Source organism: Paralichthys olivaceus, chromosome 2 (assembly GCF_024713975.1).
Source record: "Paralichthys olivaceus isolate ysfri-2021 chromosome 2, ASM2471397v2, whole genome shotgun sequence".
Taxonomy (NCBI): Eukaryota; Metazoa; Chordata; class Actinopteri; order Pleuronectiformes; family Paralichthyidae; genus Paralichthys; species Paralichthys olivaceus.
In genome coordinates, this window is record NC_091094.1 from 25,982,831 (window position 1) to 26,001,895 (window position 19,065).

At 41.1% G+C, this 19,065-nt stretch overlaps 1 protein-coding gene across 1 annotated transcript; it reads right to left on the minus strand.

Annotated features, from left to right (window-relative positions):
- Positions 1 to 457: 457 nt before the first annotated feature.
- efcc1 (EF-hand and coiled-coil domain containing 1) lies at positions 458 to 18,264 on the minus strand. The gene is made up of 8 exons (XM_020086372.2): positions 17,461 to 18,264; positions 15,624 to 16,063; positions 6,256 to 6,407; positions 5,790 to 5,925; positions 3,501 to 3,657; positions 1,742 to 1,900; positions 1,175 to 1,244; positions 458 to 1,030 (listed from the first exon to the last, which is right to left on the minus strand). The coding sequence occupies exons 1-8, from the start codon at positions 18,133 to 18,135 to the stop codon at positions 897 to 899; spliced, it is 1,923 nt and encodes a 640-aa protein (XP_019941931.1). The 5' UTR covers positions 18,136 to 18,264; the 3' UTR covers positions 458 to 896.
- Between the last annotated feature and the right edge of the window lie 801 nt (positions 18,265 to 19,065).

Consider the following 19,065-nt stretch of genomic DNA (forward strand, 5'->3'; position numbering starts at 1 on the left):
TATAATAATTATTATTATTAACTGGCGCTGCTATCATTAACAACATCATTACATGTATCTATTTATTTCCATTACATCCCTGTTTTCCACCCATCATTTTCACAGACACATATAAATGAATGAATAAAGTTCTGCAGAACTGAAAGGCTTTAATGGCATGACTCAGTGACATCAGTGAGTGGTTTTGTGTGCAAAGCAAGACAGCAATGACAATGCAACCGATCCAACTCATAAGATTCATGTTTCAGAAAGAGTTGAAGGTAAAGCTGTTTTATTATATTATATGTGCGGTGCATGGAAAAATTATCCTGAAGAAGTATTTCCCAACATCACTGATGCACATGCACCATCAAATAACACTGAGGCTTCCCAATGGTTGAAACCAATCATTTCTCAGAGTTTGGCCAGTATGTATGTTTTCTCGGTGTGTGTTTGTTATGACAAAGTCTTCTAAAGGTGTTGCAATATATTTAATCTTAATATGCAGATGAATGAAGCACGTACATTGAGCTGCAGCTTCCCTTAAGTTCTATCAGACATGTTATCATTCCAGGTGGTTGATACATTTCATAGACAACTTCATGTCTATTTAATGTTTAGCTTATTTCAACATTTTCACATTCAGAACTATTTGTGGAAAAATAAAAACATCTTTATGGATTATGAAAGAAATAAAAAGCAAGAATTTACTTTAGAAGTAATAAAGCCCTTCACTGCAATAATTAACTCTCTAGACTAATTTCCCTTTATAGATGACAGGAGTATAAGCTACAATATAATACACTAATAATACACTATTCACATCAATCCGCCTGTTTATTGACCGCTGTTATGGATTCTGGTATCGTGGCGAAAGGCTGTTGGAAGCAGACTGGCCCAGCAGGAGGCGGTGTTGTCTAGCAGGAGATGATGAGAGCGTTCAGAGACTGCTGACTCTGTGTTCTCTGCAGAGGTCCACCAGTGGACAGAATCTCACAGGCAGCCAGTTCATGGTAGAGAGCGTTGAGCACCTCCAGAATGTGGGCTTTCCCTGTGCAATAAAAACAACAGAAGGTGACCGCTGTGGAAATCATGTTACAGACGAGAACATAATTGAATTCCCTGCCCCGAGTCACTGTTAGTTTTCATTATCACATTTCACATTGATTTTATTAGGCATGCGAGCTCCACTAACCGTGTTGTGGGTCGCTGCAAGACTCCAAAGTGCTGAGCAAGATTTTCCCAAGAGACCTTCGCGAGACATTCTGAAACGAGAGAGAGCTACTCTTAGACGGCTGTCAGACAATTAATAGGCACTTTAACAGATAGTCTGACTCTTACAACAACAGAACTACTCTCACATCTATAATCAATGTCCCACTGTTAGTGTTAGATCACAAAAACATGGTCAAAAACCCACGTGATGTCTATGACTGGTAAGACATGTGTTAACTCAAACATGGTCAACGTGGAAAGACTAATGTCTGTATGGAGATTTGTTTCTAAAGACCGACCAGGAAAATAACTCCAGCGGAGTGTGGGTGGATTCCCTCAGCTGCCAACTCTGCAAAATGATTTTCATTACTTTGAGTTTTAGTTCATGTTCTCCCTCCTGTTTACAAGGCTTTTCATTGTGCTAACAATCAAAACAATATGTTAAGACCTTAGCATGCTCCAAACGTGCAGATGATCACAAAACCATGGCTTCAGTTCAATAAAAATTTCAGGATCGACTTGTCAGGACTCAGTTACTACGACTAACCAGGTCTCTGAGCTGCTGGAGGAGCTGCAGAATGTCCACGAGTTTCTCCTCCACCAGTGACAGACGAACCCTCTCTGTCTCCAACATTTGCAGCTCCATCTGAAGCAGCTCGGTCTCCTCGGCCTTCTGCTGGAGCTCCTGGACCAAAGAATCCTTCATCTGAAACACACAACACAAGGCTGTCTAACTCAGGGACAATAATCTCCATCTGCATGGATTAATGGGAATTCTCATATGGTTTATCTGACATGACAACATCAGAGACATCATTGTTCACTGAAATTTCCACTAGAAAGCACATGTGCATTTCCCAAAATCTTGAATGATTCATTTTAAACATTTCCATAAATCATCACATCAAAGTAACAATCAATCAAAGTAACAATGAAAACTCTTAGTGGTCAACAGAAGGCTTTGGAGGCTTTTACACTGTCACACTGTGTGAGTGCATTAGTTAAAAAATAAATGTGACTGGGATTGGAATAAAGGTCTTTCCAATAAATCGTTACAGATAGGTGAAAAAGAATATGTATAGCTTGCATATATCTGGGTGTGTGTGTGTGTGTGTGAGTGTGGTCCAGGTATTTACATGTTTGTCAAAAGTTATCATCATTAAAATTAAAGGTGAAGAAACGTTTTAAGGTTAGGTTAACTTTAGGTTTAGGTTAGGGTAAGGGTTAGGGTTAGGCAAGTTGTAACTATGGAATCAATATAAGTCAAGGTAATATCTTCTTACGTCATGGAGAAACAATTGTGTGTGTGTGTGTGTACATACAGTATACTGTGTAGGAATACTTTCTTCTGCAGATTAATACACATTTGGATTGAGTCAAAAAAACCCAGTGAAGCAAGGTGTCACCCAGTGCAATAGTGTTGCTCACTGTTTTCAATAGTCTTTAAACACAAATTGCATTCAATGGCATAGAGACATGAGATACATCAGGTTTTGGGGACACAAACTCAATAATGAAAGACAATGTCAAGTTGTTCTTTGTATTTTGTGGGGATTTGTTGCAAAAAGTCTTCAAATGTATCCTTTAAGACAAAATGCAGATTAAGATTAGGAGCAGGTGGATATGTCACTCTTGGAAATATAATTTTTTGCCTTGGAGGTCAATACAATGTAAATACATCCAATGTAGATGTTGGAAATCCCCGCGGTGCACCATTACATCATAGCACATTGAAGGACAAATGTCTCATCCCACACTTCCTGCACATAAACAAAGCCTCACAGTCACGACTTTGTTTAGTTTTAACTTTTGCTCTCTGAGTGCTGAGACGTCCTGGGAACACATCACGTCACCCTCCGCCTAACCCCTTCCTGTGTTGTGAAAATCCTACTCGGCTGTAACAAGAGAGCTTTAATTTATGATGTTCTTCAGTGTCATGGAGGACAAGGAGGGGGTGAGGGTGTTCCCGTGGTCAGCTCCAGCGAGATACAGCTGCTACCACACACACACACACACACACACACACACACACACACAGAGGGAGGCTCTGTAGTCACTGCTGGTGGTTTGGTTAGGTGGAAGCTGCGAGATCAAGCCACGAGCTGTGGTTTTGCTTTTGAAGCCTCCACTTTCATAACAACCGTCACCAGTCCTCTCTAATCTAGTTTAACACCATACACACAGCCGCAGAACGCCTGATGATGCAGGGCAAGGCAGAACACAGAACAGCTCAGTTACAACATAACAGGGCAGAGCATACAGCCGTGGCCCACCCTGATGGGATGGAGGTCAGTGGTGGTCTGTACCTGGTCCATGTCTATCTCTGCCTGGCTCTCCTTCTGCTCCAGCTGCTTGTGCAGCCTGGTCACCCTCTCCAGCAGCTCCAGCACAGCACTGCAGCTCTCCTCGCTCCTCGAGCTCCCGAAGTTGGACAGCAGCTTCTTGAATGCTTTGTCGTCGCACCTGCTCGACAACACGTGACAGAAGACAGACAGCCTATCAGGCTGGACTGGACTTGGACAAATGTTTCCTCTCTGCATAAGTAATGTTTGAGCAACGATACAATGGCAGCATTTTATTGTAGATTTAGTTCATATTGAAAATGGTTGCATGTCTCGTGCTTTACTGTGAAATGTCTAAGATGTTTTCCGTTGTTTAAACATCACCACCAAGTACTGGGTTTGGATGTTAATCCTTCAGACTTTCACATAAAAATACCATATTTGATACTTTATTTTATTGTGGGTGTGAATCTGAGTGTGAATGGGGTTGTTGGTCTATATGTGTAAATCTTGTGATAGACGTTAAATAGGCTCCAACTCCTCGTCACCCAACAACATGGCATAAAACAGCTATAGAAAGCAGTTTAATGGTTGAATAATTTCTGTCATTGTCATTGTGTAAATTAATCTCATTAGTGCATTGCTGTTTTCCATGATTGGTGACAGACACAACATTTAAGTACATCTTGGCACACAGGAGCCTGCATAAATTGAAGAAACTTAATGCTCCTTAATATCAGCAATAAATCAAATAAATGTGTGTAATATGAAAGTAAATGCTTAAAGAGACAGAGATTTATTACCCCTTGCTGCAGTTCTGTGGAGCTTTTACACCTCTTTTACTGTACTGCTTTGGTTTTATTACACATTTACTGTGTGGTTCACTTTCATCAGCCTTGCTTCCAGCAGCAGAGAGTCTGTTCTTTTTCACTATCACAAAGAAATATCTGACAAACCCACAGTGTTCTTTTCAAACATTACAAAGAGGACGGTCTAGACTTCTTCAATATAACATGTGCCCTGAATGAACCAAACAGCCGAGTGAGAAAGAAACTGTGTTTAAATGTCTGCTGAAGGAACTCAAACATCTATTGCATAATATTCCAGGATTTGGTTAAGACCAATAATAAATAGATTTACATCTGTCAAGTGGCCAGAGACAGGGACACAAGTGTTGCTGTGTGTCTGCTGGATGACTAAATAGGCAATTTAAGTGTAAATAAATTTAATCCAGAGAAGGACAGAGGCATGGTTTCAGTTTTACTTTAAAACCATCATCAGATGACAAGGAAGCTGCAGCAGATAAAAACCAGAGCTGAGGTCAAAAAGTTAAAAAAAAACGTTCAAGGAAGGATGTGAGGAAGAATTCATTAGGAAAAGGAAAATGAATTGCACTCATACATTAAGTTACATAATTATGCAGGTACATCCAGCTGCAGCAGTGAGGGATGAACATGAACAAAGGTGGTGAGGGTTATATAGGGATGGTTCTTGAATTGCTATTGTGAGTCCAATAGACTGAGAAAAATTGGCCGGGTTAGGTTTAGGTGTCGTTTGGACTCACAACCAAAAATGTCATTGACGGGGAGTGGTATGGAGTTGAAGTACTACACTACCCATGATCCTCAGGTGTGACGTTTGATTTGTGGAGCTCCCTGTTACCACGGAAATGTTTACCAAAACCATGAAAACAATGTCAGCTAATCAGCATTTAATTTACCATAGAGCAACAATGATTTCCCTTTCTGACATGCTACAACAACGGGCATCATTTGCAATGGTTAAACGGATCAGTAGTTCGTTCATTCTTAAAGTCATTGTATACACAGTCTTGTACCTCTGAAATGTTTTATGGTCACGATCCATCTCATACTTGGTTCCAGGTTTAAAACTCTTTAAATTAGGATTTTCTGAAACATCAATGGAGAAAATAAATGGGAAATTTATTTCCAGAACCAGAGCCGTTCTTTAAGTGGGCGGTCACTGTTTGGCTCTATGGCTCTATTTTTCGCTGGTGTAACTTTACTCCTACATGTGTTGAATATTAGTGGATCTCCTGCCGTGAGTCAGTTGTTTTGGAAACAAAACAGCCATAGCATCTTGGCTATAGCAGCATTAGCTCGTTTTTCTTCTGCCTTCAAGACTAACGCAGCTTTAAAAATATCTTTCATGTTTTCTAACAGTTTAATTGTGTTCATCAGAAATAATATTTGTAAAATGTCATCTTGAAATTATAGTGTGCCAGCTGTCTATAGACTGTAGTGTGACTGGTGCCCTGCTTTAATATAGAGTAAGGACAAAGATGTGTTGTACCTGTCTCCACAGCAGGACAGCCTGGTCAAGATCCGCTTTACCTCGTCCACCTGCTTCTGCTGATCTCTGCTCCACTTGTCCTCTTCTTCGTCAGACGCGGCCTGTCCCTCCACCGAACGGAACAGCTGCTCCTCCACTAGACCATCATCAAGAAAATAATCATGATTACTGTAGCACTGATAACTAAATCAGAAGGACACGTTTATATTTACAGATCTAAGACTGGTGACAAAATTGTTAAAAGGGCAATTTACTTTCTGCTTCATCATGTAATGAACTACAAAAATAGCCACACCTGTAGGCCTATTCCTCTGATAGCTAGGAAATTTATCAGGAGTGAGCTTGAGTAAATGGGATTAGTTGGTAAAATGCATGGATGCTTATCATGGACTTTCTAATAATCTTCCATATGCACTAAAGGGACATTAGCGATGCATTCTATGTCTTTACCAAAAAGACATCTTACTTTTGTCTGGCGTCGTCACAGCTCGCCCTGTCGGGGAACAGCGGTCATGTTGCGAATCCAGGCAGCATCTCTGGCCCGGCCTGCTGCTGCCAACACTCAGCTGCTGCTCTGCCCCGGTGCTGCCTGGGAGTTGTAGTTTTGACACCTCTGACCTGAAAGTAGCAGAGTCTGTTCAACAGGGCTGTTTGACTGCAGGTTCTCTGTGAATACATGTGCCCATCTGGGCGGCTGCAAAACCCTCTGCTACATAAACTGGCACTGACCAAGGGGATAAGACTGCTCTTCAAATTTGCACAGATGAGAAAAGTTCAGTCCAAACCAATTTCCAACATCAAAGAGAACATATCAAGTAACACAAGGCAGTATGTATTAAGCCACATCTACAACCACCATGATAATTTTATAGAGGCCTCTGATGTTGTATGCCAAATCTGGGTGGGGTAATTGAAGCCAGACATTGTATCTCAGAGGCATTTTACAGTAAAGTGGGTCAGTGGTAGAATGGTGCTCTCAATGTGCAGGAGTTAGGGTATAAGATGTGAGGTTAAAACACTGGATGGAACAAAATGTAGAGGGAAAACATTTTTTAATGCATGAACAGTTTTCTAAGCTCTGTTGCAACTGTTTTAATCTGCAGATGAAAAGATGTGTAACGTGTATCTATATGTCATGTGTTTTATTTGTGCCTAAAACAAGACTGACAAACTGACAAAGTTTGTGCGGATCAATCGTTCTGCAATGGTTTGGATTTTCTAGGTTTCTCCTGCTGTCTGCTCTTTTGTGTTGCGGGGAAATCCGATAGGGGGCCTTGGTAAATCACAGACTAAGTGTTTCCAGATGATGATGTCTTGCCGAAGGAAAAAAAAAAAAGAAGAAAATCTCGAAAAAGGTTTTCAACAGCCTGACTCCATGAAAAAAAAGAAAAAAATGTCACAGAGCGCTCATGCTTATATCCTGTTGGCACGAGGCAGACTATGCTGTAAGACAACATTATATACACTGCATCTGTGTACTACTCTTGAGTTCTGTGTGGGGAGAAACGACTGACCACACTGACGGTCAGTAATTGCAGCCTGATTTCAGGCAATCAATCAGAGAGAGTGATGTTTAAGTTAGCGGGGGCCTTGGTGGAGGAGAGCACGAGTTAGTTCATGGCGGCCAGCAGCTGCAGTTGGGCCAACATGAAACTAATGTATGGGCATGAACACACAAAACTTTGCTGGTTGCTGAGGAAACGCTCAGACTGGAATGAACTGGTGGAGGGCTTTTTCAAATGCAGGCTTTTGGTGTGACTAATTGCACTTTAATTGACAGTGGCTGCAGGGAGGCTGCAGCCTGTGTTCGGTGAATACTGTGGCAAGGCCGCAGCTTCTCGCTCAGGCTTTAGACATGTTCAAATGACTTTGTGTCTTTACAAACAAAAAGAAAAGACTCCAACAAACAGCCTCACTTTTGAGCTTATAGTCAAATGAATGACCTACCAACTATCATATAAAAATTTGTTCTACTTAGTATTTGACTGTGGTTGAGATTTAAACTGTTTAAAGTGGGTTTCCAATGACATGGTTTGACGGTGATGAGCTACGCCGAAGTGTTGGGCGGTGCTGCTGAGTATGGGAATATTGACTGGATGAGACACCTGAAAGAAGTCCAGCCAGACTTCCTGGGTAGTGGTTGAAATGTGAGATGCAGCAGACATAGACAAAATTTGATCAGCTTTTCATTAGACAGGGATCATACTTCTTGCCAATGCACCAAATGACAAAGCAGCATGGGATGAGTTTGACCTGCCAAAATAAAAGTATCGATTCATTTACTTATTTTGCTGAGATACAGAGAAAGTATAATGCACTGCAGACTTTACAGTGTCATATGAGTGTAAAGTAGCTGCTTTTGCATTTCAGTGGGAAATAATTAGGTAGTCATGCCAGATTTTGTGCCAGAATAAACCATTATGGTATATTTTGTATATAAAGTCTATGCAGCAATTCAAATGGTAAAACATTTTAACAACTAGTGACAACATGTTCATTCAGTGCAATACAACTAATTAAATTAGATAGCTGGGATCAACTAATATTTTTTGTGTGATCTAACTGCAGTGTCCGTTCTAACCCTGCCTGTTAAGAATGGGATGTTCTCATGTCCAGTGTTAATGCTCCAGAGCTACTTCATTATTCCTAAGTTGTCATTAGGAAGTTCTCTTCAAATATATACTCAATATACTGTCATGTTTTATTGTTTGTGTGCTGGAGGTTGTGTGCAAAGCTTTTTAAAAACATTCTATGGTGCAGAGTGAAATTAGAAAATGTTGTGTTCATCCTACCTGGTTTACCTGGAATGAAGCTTTTATAGTCACTGTTTAATAAAATGAAACTGAATTTACTTTATTACTGTTCGTGTGGTACTTCAGTTATTTCAGAGGTCTGTTAAGCACATGACACAGTGTTCTGAACGAGGTTCACGACTTTTCTAAATAAAAGCTCTGTAACTTCTTTTGGGCAATGCATTGCTGCAACAAAACACACTTTGTGGTTTTACTTTGTGGAGAAATTGCCAAACAGGAAGTAATACTATGAATGCTTTCGCCATGACAAAGATCAGCAACCATGACTCCCATGAATGGTTGTCTTATATTGTCTTAATATGTTGAAATAAAAACATTAAAAGTATGATATATATCTGATTTTGACCCACGATTTGACCCAGTTTCTGACCACTGCTGCAGTTTATCAACTTGGTCCACCGACTGAAGGCGCACTGCCCCGCACTACTGACTGCTAGACAATCATGGGTGGTGCCTTTTATCAAATAATCATGATAAAAGGCACCACCCAGTCAACACAGTTAAACACCCACTAGTGATGTTTTCACTAGTGTGTTTCACCTAAATTGTACAAATTGTTGTTCACCCTTTATATTTAAATATTTTCTATTTACATCTGGAGTTACATCTGAATTGGCCAAAAAACGGAATAATGCTGCTTTGAATATTACAATTTACGAATTATTTGGCTGTTTCCCCTTTGTCCCATTGATACAACAGAGAATAGTAAAGTCATAGTCTAAAGTGTACTTGAAAGCAGTAAGAGAATGAAGGCAGACTTTGGCCATACAAACCTTGCTGGAAACTTGAAACAGACCTTACAACTTTCGAGTTAGTACCGAACAAGTAGATCAGACAGTTAATCAATTTAACATTTCCTGAACTGAATGTATGGTTTTCCCCTCTCGTTTTTTCGTATCACATTCCTGTATCAAAGGCACCTCTTGACTTATCCTCAGCCAAAACTGAATTGGGACTTGGAACGAGCTTAGAATAACATAGAAGTATGACGTGAATCTTAACAGTACACAGGGAAATTCTAGTATAGCTTATATGTCACTGTGACTGTATATTACACTATTCTTTGCAATGAAGGAAACAAACATCTTACAATTAGTTTACTACATAACAAGCTTGAAATTTAAGCTCTGGCAAAGAAAGTGCGCTAGTGGCATAGTTAAATATGTTGATGCATTTTGTAGTCGACATAATGGAGGCCTAATTTTTACAACCTCCCTAAAGGCACACAGTAGGAGTAGAAGTGTACATTAAGAGCTCTATTGTGCTATGTCAGGGCATTGCTAATTAATAGGATCCTGTATTCTGCCCTATTAGCAAAAGTCTAAAGATGTTCTTTTGCCTGTGGGGGAGGGGGGGCATATTCCAGCTGTTTGTTGTTACAGCCGGGACACCCAGAGTCCTCCCTGTGTTTATCTCAGTGCGACACTGAAGTGAACTTTCCATCAACATACCCCCCGCTTGTGCTCCCCCACCTCCACTCCCCGAAGAGCAGTTTCCTCTTTCAGGTGTCATCGGTCACTGACAGTCTCCTTTCTCTGCAGAGGTTAAAAATGAGGGGCTGCTGTAAACTTGAGCTTGAACTTAAAGTTCAGCGCTTGTTGGTGCCCTGCAGCATGACGGAGACGGGTGAGGGGTTGTGTTTACATAGCTGATGGTTATTAATCAAGTCTTCTGAAGTCGCACTCGAACAATGAGGTGGTTTCTGGGATACAAATAAAGCAGCTTCAGGGATGTGATTACTGTTTAGCATTAGATGAAGACTTGAGCCAGAAACCAATGCCTGTAACATTTACAGAGGGTGGTAAAGCTTTCACTAAGCAAGCAAAGTGCAAAGAATCCCCCCAAAGTCAAACAAATGAGAGTATTAAAACTAGAGGGAAATAAACAGGGAGAAAAGTCCAACAAGGGTGGGTGGCATAAGTTTATAAGATATTTTGTGTGTGATGTATTTCTGCTGATGTCAGCATACCTCCTAACCAGAGGGAGGGAGAGTGGGGCAGTGGTCCAATGTGAAAATGAATCTACTTGGCAGTGTGAGGTTTTGAAGGCCGTTCAAGAACAACAGTAAGGCGGCAGCAGCACAACGCCACGGGTCCCACACATCCCAAGAGTGTGTCCTTTCCACATTATTTAATGGGCAGGAATGCCGAGGCAGCACCTGCTCCACACAATGCCGCAGCTCTTGTGCGGAGGCAGATAAATGGTCGGCTAGACCCTCCTCTTGCCTTCACTCTCCGGCGCCATGCAGAGAGCATGAAAAGGCTGGGAGATTATGCCTCCCCTGGGGCCTGTCTTCAGAGGGCCAGGGGTTAGAGGCATACAGAGAAGAAGTCTGCAGGCGTAACACTAAAACAAAAAGTGAGCGTTCAAATTGCACACTGAGGACACATGTGCCTAGGTACGCTCTCTAGAAATCCTTGGACAGAGACACCTGGACTCAAGAGGATCATCAAACTGAAGAAAGTCTGGATGAAAGATGACTAAACTTCATTTCAGTGAGAGTCTGTATCTCCACTCTATATGTTTTCTTTGGGGCTCAAAAAAAGATAAAAACTGAATGAAGCCATTCATCTCTTGTGGTCCATGTAAAGCATGGATGTCATTTCATGAACAAACAGTTGAGTGTTTGCTTCTTCCTCCAGATGGTATGCTTTCCTCCCCCTCTTTTCTTTTTGTTCCTCTCTCAGTGTTTCCTATTGTCTAATCCCTTTGGCCATCACAGAGCTCTAAAGGTTACAGTGACCCATTTCTACTCACTTCTACCTTTTGGAATTTAAAAACACCAGAGCTACAAATGACACTTTTAGAAAATCACATTTGAGACAAACTTTTCTGTGCTAATCAACTCCTTAACAAGGCACAGCTCCCATCTGAGCTTCAGCCTGCACTCCGTTCTCATACAATCCAAAGAAATCACAGACGTTATGCAACAACACCCACACATCTTAAGTTTCATACTGATGACCACATTTTTTAAGCGTCTGCTGGGATGTTGATGGAAAGTGGAAAGGGGATTTTCTAGATGAGAGAAATGTAAGTCCACAAATGATTTTAAAAAAATACACAGGGAAGGAAGGAAGTGAAATTAAGACGCAAATAACATGTTATAAGAACAGTTCCACATTTCAGGAGTTTTATTTTATGTATTATTCTACTTTCTGTGACTTAGATGAGCGCCCCTCTGGTGTCTTAGCATATGTCTACATAAAACTGTTAGTACCATACCATCAAAATCTGCCAAACAGCACCACCTTATTAATCAGCACTTCATAATTCACCAAAGGGACATAAAGCTTTTATTTGTTAGCTGTGAATGTGCAAGAGATGGATTTTGTTACTTTTGGAACGAGCCAGCTTAGCTTATTCTTCCAGTCTTAAAATTAGCTAATAGCAGATGGCTGAAACGTCATGTTGTCCAAGAAATCAAACTATCAACCAATATGAGCTTTTTGTAGATATTGGAATTGGTGTATATCAGGTTAGATAAGTAAGAAATGGCATTACAGAAATACCAAACCAGTTATGTCTTCATTAAGAAAAGTTGATCTATATATGGTAAAATCTGCTGCTATCTATCGATCTTAGTCACAATTAAGAACACAAAGGTTGGTTTGTCTATTTCACATAAATATACAATCAGCCAATATGATTAGCAATTTGTTGTTAGGGCTCAAACTAAATCCTTCCAGAGATTATATCTTCCCTTACAACTTTACGTTTTTGGTTATGTGACTTTTAGTGGCCATACTAATTATGACGGGAGGAAAGGAGGATGTCAGGTGACATTTTATATCGAGCGACAAAGTCCACGAGTGAGGAGGTCAAGTCAGTGTCATCTGTTTTATTCATGACCATACCTGGATGGTTTATTTATTATTATAACCATGACAACCTTCCTTAACTTCAAGGAAGTATTTATTTTTAACCCCAACCCTAATCTTCCCCGAAACCTAACCAAGTAGTTTTTGTGCTGAAACCCAACCAAAACTGTAACAATTCCATAAGTGAAAACCATGTTTTTATTATCATAACCATGATGACGATGGTCCGGTACGTCACTACATATGTGGCTACTGGTACACAGCCACTGGTTTTACTCCGCTTGCCTATTATTGTATCCATGGGGACAAACTCTGCCACACCAGCCTCTGTGCATCTTTTTCAGCAGATGTTCCTAGTAGGGAGAAACAGCCTATTGTTTCTGAACTTTTTGTGCTTTCAACATCATATGGATGCATCAGCACTGACCTTCTCCATTATTTTTATCTCCCTGTGGAATCCACAGAACAGAAGCAGTGCCACATATCAACCCCCCCAGCCCTGTAATTCTCTACCACTGAGAGCTAATCTCATTACTTGTCAAAGCAGTTTAAGAATAAGCCACAGAGATAATATTACAGCCAATCATTTCAACAGTCCCCCCAGACACACTGCTGCATCTCTAAACCCACCACGTATGATCTGAGACATCTGACAGAGAGACAGCAAGTTGAAAGAGTAATGACATTTTAAGATAGCTCAACATATTAGGAATAAAAACTATTTGAAAAATGTTTTATCTCAAAAACGTAAAGGTTTAGGGTTAAACCGGCACCTCTCTCTCTTGTGCCACAGGGTGAGTTGTGACTGAGCAAGCATTGAGGCTTTATATACATGGAGCTCAGTTGCTAAGATCCATAGGACGGGGGTGCCTATGTGGTATTGTTCATTTGGGTGCAGAGTGAAAGAAGTGAGCGGAGATTGATGAGAATAGCCAGTCTGTTGAGCTTCTCACTCAATGGAGCTCTCTCTCGACAAGTCCGAGCCTTTCTAGTGTTGAATTATTTACCATTACGGCATCAATGGAAGGGCAGTGAAAAGACTTTGGTACGCAGGCTGCATAGATTATTGGAGTTTAGGGTAAAAGGAGGGGGTATTGTAGCTGCTAGATTTCTTATTTTGAACCACCTAAAAGCAGGTAGTAGTGGGGACTTTAATCATGCAGGTCCGGTTGCGTATGACTGTGTAATAAGAGTCCAAATAATAGCATTATGTGGATGTTTCAACCATTTAAAGACATCTGCTATCTAAGAAAACCAGACCTGCAGACACTGATTACATGGTTGGAACAGGGACAACAGACACAAAGATAAACATTAAACATTTAAAAGTCCAATTACACCCTTACTTCCACCAAAATGAATAGCTCCCAACAGTAGTGGCGCTCAGGCAGCACTGACCTGCCACACACGATGCCTGTTAAATAAACTAAAACACAACAAGGCTGAAAATTGGAATAGTAAACCACATCAAGGCATCATAAAAAGCATAGCAGAGTTTTCCAGGCATGAAGCCAGAGGTAAACAGGGCCATTTTATTCTAGGAAGAATTATAATTCATTATGGTTCATCTGGCCACAAAGGCCTCATGCAGTAACCTGCCAAAGCAAGCCCTTCTTCTTCATGACATAATGAACAGCCAGACATTGTTTTTCTCAGAGTTTAGACAGCTGACTGGACCTAATGGAGAGGTTTGGAAAAAAAGGTCTACGTCTCGTCTATGCCCTCTGTCCTTGACCTTCGGCCATTTCTTTTGATGCATCAACATGTTGCCAATATGATATTAGGGCTGAGCCAAATGCCTCGAAGCTTCTACCAGTGCCATGGTAATCAGCATCTTAATCAGTATTATAATGCTATTATCAATATTATACTAACAATACATCCAATGGCACTAAAATCCCAAATAGTTGATGAAACAGTAATTATCAGACAATGACTTTTTACAGTTTAGATTGCTGCATTACACTCTGGAACAGTGATATGTGACCGTTTACCAGGTATACAACTTTCAAGTACACTACCAAGCTGTCAAAAAAAGTAAAGCATCTGGGATAACTTCTACATTTACAAAGATAACCCCAAAAAAATAGATATGACAAAAGAAAATCAGGCTTATCACAAACCTACAATGAGTTTAAGCTTCATAACCCTAAAACCAAAATTTGGGAAAGCCATATTAACAACTATCTTTATTTATATATATGTATCTATATGTATAAAGAATTCATATTAAAATGTTAGTAGAAAACAGCATGTTGAAGTTGCAGCATTGTAACTATCTCACTCCAGCAGTTTGGTAGCCAGGGTTTTAGAATCTGATTTTGCAACACCAATGTCTACACCACCACCACCACCTGAAAGGTTTGACCTGACACCAAACAATTTACAAAATCAACATTTTATTGTTGTTTGGATTCTAAAATATTTCTTCATATCCATTCTATTTCCTGATCACTTGCTATGTGTTATCTGTAAAATGTTTTCCTATAATTCCTAGATAAGATCATTACTGTCCCCCAGTTAAAACCTCAGTATGTTTCAAAAAACTAATGCAAATGCAAAAGAAATGCTAAAGTATTTACAACACTTTGAAAAGAACACTGCCAGAACTTGCTTTCAAGCTGCTTCTTTGATCAAACCACAAGAATGTTGTCTCTCTGTTGTCTTGAAATGAATAATAGAAGAAATGGGAATAGCACAGCAGACATTTGGACTCGAAGAAACTGGTGCTGTTGCATTTACTGCAGCGGAACTCCTACACACTAGAAGTGATGAAAGGATCAGTGAGAAAAATGAAAAGGAAATACTGGTGGTTAAACATTTTGCAATTTCACACATCCAAACACCTGACCGGTTGCTGCATATAGTGATTTCTCAATTGTATGTTTGTGGAAGTTAAAAAGAAAGTACATCACACTCTGCCTCAAATCGAATGTTTCAAATACTGTTAGACAACTGCTTTCTTTGAAGCAAACTCAATGCTTCATGGTCAGGCTGTGGCTTTAGCATTAATCAGGTTTCAGGCTCTGAATCCCAAACCAGATCTCTGACTTGTTAAGTGATTATGTGATTCAGATTGGTCTGGTATATTGCCATCTGAAACCATTGCTGGTTTTAATGCTGTGATCAGGGCGTGCAGTAGCTTACAGTGTTTTGTTGATAGTAAATACTACATGATACATAGTTTCCACTGTTCTTACCTGTAGTAGAGGAGCTCTGACTCCAGCTGGAGGATGTGTCTCTGCAGCGCTGGCACGTGATTGGCCTTGGCCTCCAGTTCCTTCACTTTACCCAGTCCACTGAGAAGCGCCTGCCTGGCCTCCTCGACCTTCCGCCTCATGCCCACCTGCTCCCTCTTCAGAGCTCGGTTGCAGTCCTCCAGAGCGGCTACAGTCTCTTTGGAGCTCCACAGCTCCTGCTCCAGTCTGTGATTACACAACATGGCTTCCTCAGCCTGTCGGTCTCTGGAGTTCTGCAGCAGTTCGATCTCATGAATGATGTTCTGCAGACTCTTAAGGTTGCTGTAGGTGCTACTTTTCAGGTTGCCGTTGCTCGCGCTCTTAATGGCCACTTGTTTCTGGTGGGCAACAAAACAGCCGTCCTCTGGTTTGTGTTTGGAGTGACTCTTCCATAGTCCTACCTGAGGAGAGGAGGAACAGGTGACCTGAGGAAACTAGATCAAAATATTCCTTGAAAATACTGAAATGTGACTGAGACGATGCAACAGTGGCACCTCCTCCTGTGAATTTAAAAAAAAAGGGCTTAAATAATGCATGCCTGACAAGTCAAGTGTTAAATATATTGTTGTCAAAGATATATGATGTCTCACTTTCTCCTAAACAATAAATTCTGCAGCTGTAAAGTAAAGGTAAAATTATAAAATTGTTTTTGGAAGTACTTTCTAAAAGTTGTAACCGATGCTTTAATTATGGTTAATGAATGATTAACTGATGTCCTAAATTTGTATAATAAATTTTATACACATTTCCTTGCTGGTTAGTCAATAACAAATCATGATTCTCACTCTCTAATGAATCTGGTCTTAGTAAGAAAATGTAATGAGTTACTAATAAAGGGCAGTGGATATCTCACCTCTCTTGCAGGGTTTCTAAGTGGCAACAAATGTTTTTATCTCATGATTTTGTAAAATATTAATAAATAACTTGATGAGTTAAAAGCCATGGGTTGGTAAGTTGTGAAAAAAACAACAATCAATGTGGCTGGTGTTTACTTTCCTCCAGAATGAAATTGACTGAATGTAAGAAATTGCACTACAGAAATACCAAACAGGTTATGGGTTCATCTAAAGGTGTCTCTATTAGACAAAGCAGTTTGTCTCCAAGAGAGCACCTTCAAGTTGATCTTTATATGGTAAGATGTGCTGCTGTGTATCTAATCAAGTCACAATTAAGAACAACAATGTAAGGTTCCGTATAAAGATTCTATTGAATGACTTTTCCTGTCATGTAGTTGGCTCTTGAAATGGATCATTGGGCCACTTACCTTTCTGTAAAGGGCCACAGGTCGTCCAGACCAACAACAACTTATTGATATTTAAAGTAGCAGAGCTGACGGGTTGTCATAAGAACCTTTTTACTGATATTTCATAACTGAGTGATAAGCATTTACAATCATGAAAGTCTTTACTATTGGCCTCGACACTGAGAAACCTTGATACAACTTGATAATGAGGCACCAGTTACAAAGGGTTTATAACTTGAAACTAATGACTAGGTTGTAAATCATTCACTAATGCTTTATAGCTAAGTTATAACCCTTTAAAAACAATCTCAGAAATTTGGTGACAGGTCTTCTTGGGGCCCAAAGCCAGAGTATGCCCTACAGAGTAGGTTGACCACAGGGAGCCCTGTTCCCAGATACAAGGACTAATGTGCTTAAAGTTATAGACTAATCTTTTTATGATCCAAATTAAGAGGAGAACATTTAAGCAAGTTTTTGTGACCTTCTTAGTTCTAGAGAATACTTCTTATTCCCCTTTTTCCTCCTCCTGGTGCAACACACCCAGCACTGTCTCACCTGCAGAGCCAAGCAGCGAGCATCACTGCTCTGAAGTGCAGCTCTCATGTCCTCGATCAGCTCCCTCAAACTTGCATTCTCGTCCTCCAGTTTGCTTATCCGGTCCTCGGCCTCCTCCAGAGCCACTATCTCCTCGTAGCACTCCTTGGTGCAGGAGCCGACCCTGCAGCCGGAGGCGTGCCGCCCGTCCTCGGAGGGACAGGAGCCGCTCGCACCCACGGACAGCAGCTTCTCTCGCCGCTTCAGGGGGCTCCTGAGGCGGATCTGAGTCTCGATATGCTCGCTGTCCTTCCCGACCAGCAGCCGGCCGTTCTCGTACTGACACCCGGCCTTGGTGCTGAAGTATCCGCACAGTTTGGCGTGGAAGTGTCTGAAGCTGAGCTCGTTGGGTAAACTGTCCAAAACTCCGGCGCACTCCGAGTCCTCCGAGTCTTTGTTCAGTCCCAGAAGCTCACACAGGATGTTGAAGTCCTCCACGGGGATCCTGCCTCCACCCTGATAGTCCATATGATGGAAGATCTCCTGCAGGTACTGATCCAGGCCGGTGGCCAGCACGATGATCTCGTTCTCCACTCCCCGGTCCAGTCCGTAATGGTAAGCCAGGGTGCTGACTATCCATTGCGTCCTGCGCGCCGGGCGGCTGTACGGGTCACTGGAGTCTGTTGCATCCATCATTTCCACCGGGCAACATCATATTTCCACAAACCTCCAGGAGCGTCAGTTGTCACAGCATCCCGAGTGCGTGTCCCGCTCCTCTCTGCTCCTCTCTGCTGCAGCTCTCAATCTGCACACTGGAGGAGCTGAATGGAGGAGGCGTGTGTTAAAGCAGATTTGAATGTTGCACTGCCCCCAAAATCCAAAAGCAGGGGTCCCACTGAGTCAGTAACACACACACACACACACACACACACACACACACACACCATGTAACGGTCCCATACTGCCTGAGTATAACTACAACCAGGTGTACAAACTGGTGTCATTCACTGGGGTCTGACCTGATGCCCAAGAGCCTAATAGGCTGTGCACCTTTGTGTTTTTTGGACTTTTTTTACACCAGAGTCCTTATGAAGGAGTAAAAGGCCTTTTCATACATTACGCAACATGCTTTGTCCCTGATGTAACATTCAGAGTGGACATTTTAAACACATGGAAAAGCACAGGTGCCACTAACAATGGCTCTGTTCACTACAAGTGTCCCAGTGAGGGTGAGGCAGCATGAAAAATACCAGGACCCTGAAACTGAAGCAGCTAAATGGAATCCAGCCACCATTCATTTTACTATTTACACCTGCGGCTTCCCGCTGTGACTGAATACGACCTGTGAGCTCGTTTGTCTTCACCACCAGCTTCTGAGTGTGATGTTCATCTAAACTGAACACATGGCCCATAAATTATCCAGGTCTCTCCCAGTGTTTATTGCACATACAGTGCATTTCTCATTCTGCTTTATAACCAATTTGTCTGTGTAGATGTTTGTTTATAGCTGTAAAAGACTTATGTTTTCTTCATGTTGTTATTATTGAGAATTTATTTGAAGAGTCAGCTCCCAATAAATCATGCGTATTAGTTATTATTATTTTATTTAACATTTGTTATTACTGT

What these genes read in the sequence shown, in the direction of transcription:
- efcc1 (XM_020086372.2), bottom strand. Translation starts at nt 18,135, where the DNA reads ATGATGGATGCAACAGACTCCAGTGACCCGTACAGCCGCCCGGCGCGC. An exon ending in CTCGCTGCTTGGCTCTGCAG is followed by an intron (nt 16,064 to 17,460) that starts GTGAGACAGTGC and finishes TCCTCTCCTCAG; the next exon opens with GTAGGACTATGGAAGAGTCA. An exon ending in TTGCAGCGACCCACAACACG is followed by an intron (nt 1,031 to 1,174) that starts GTTAGTGGAGCT and finishes TTTATTGCACAG; the next exon opens with GGAAAGCCCACATTCTGGAG.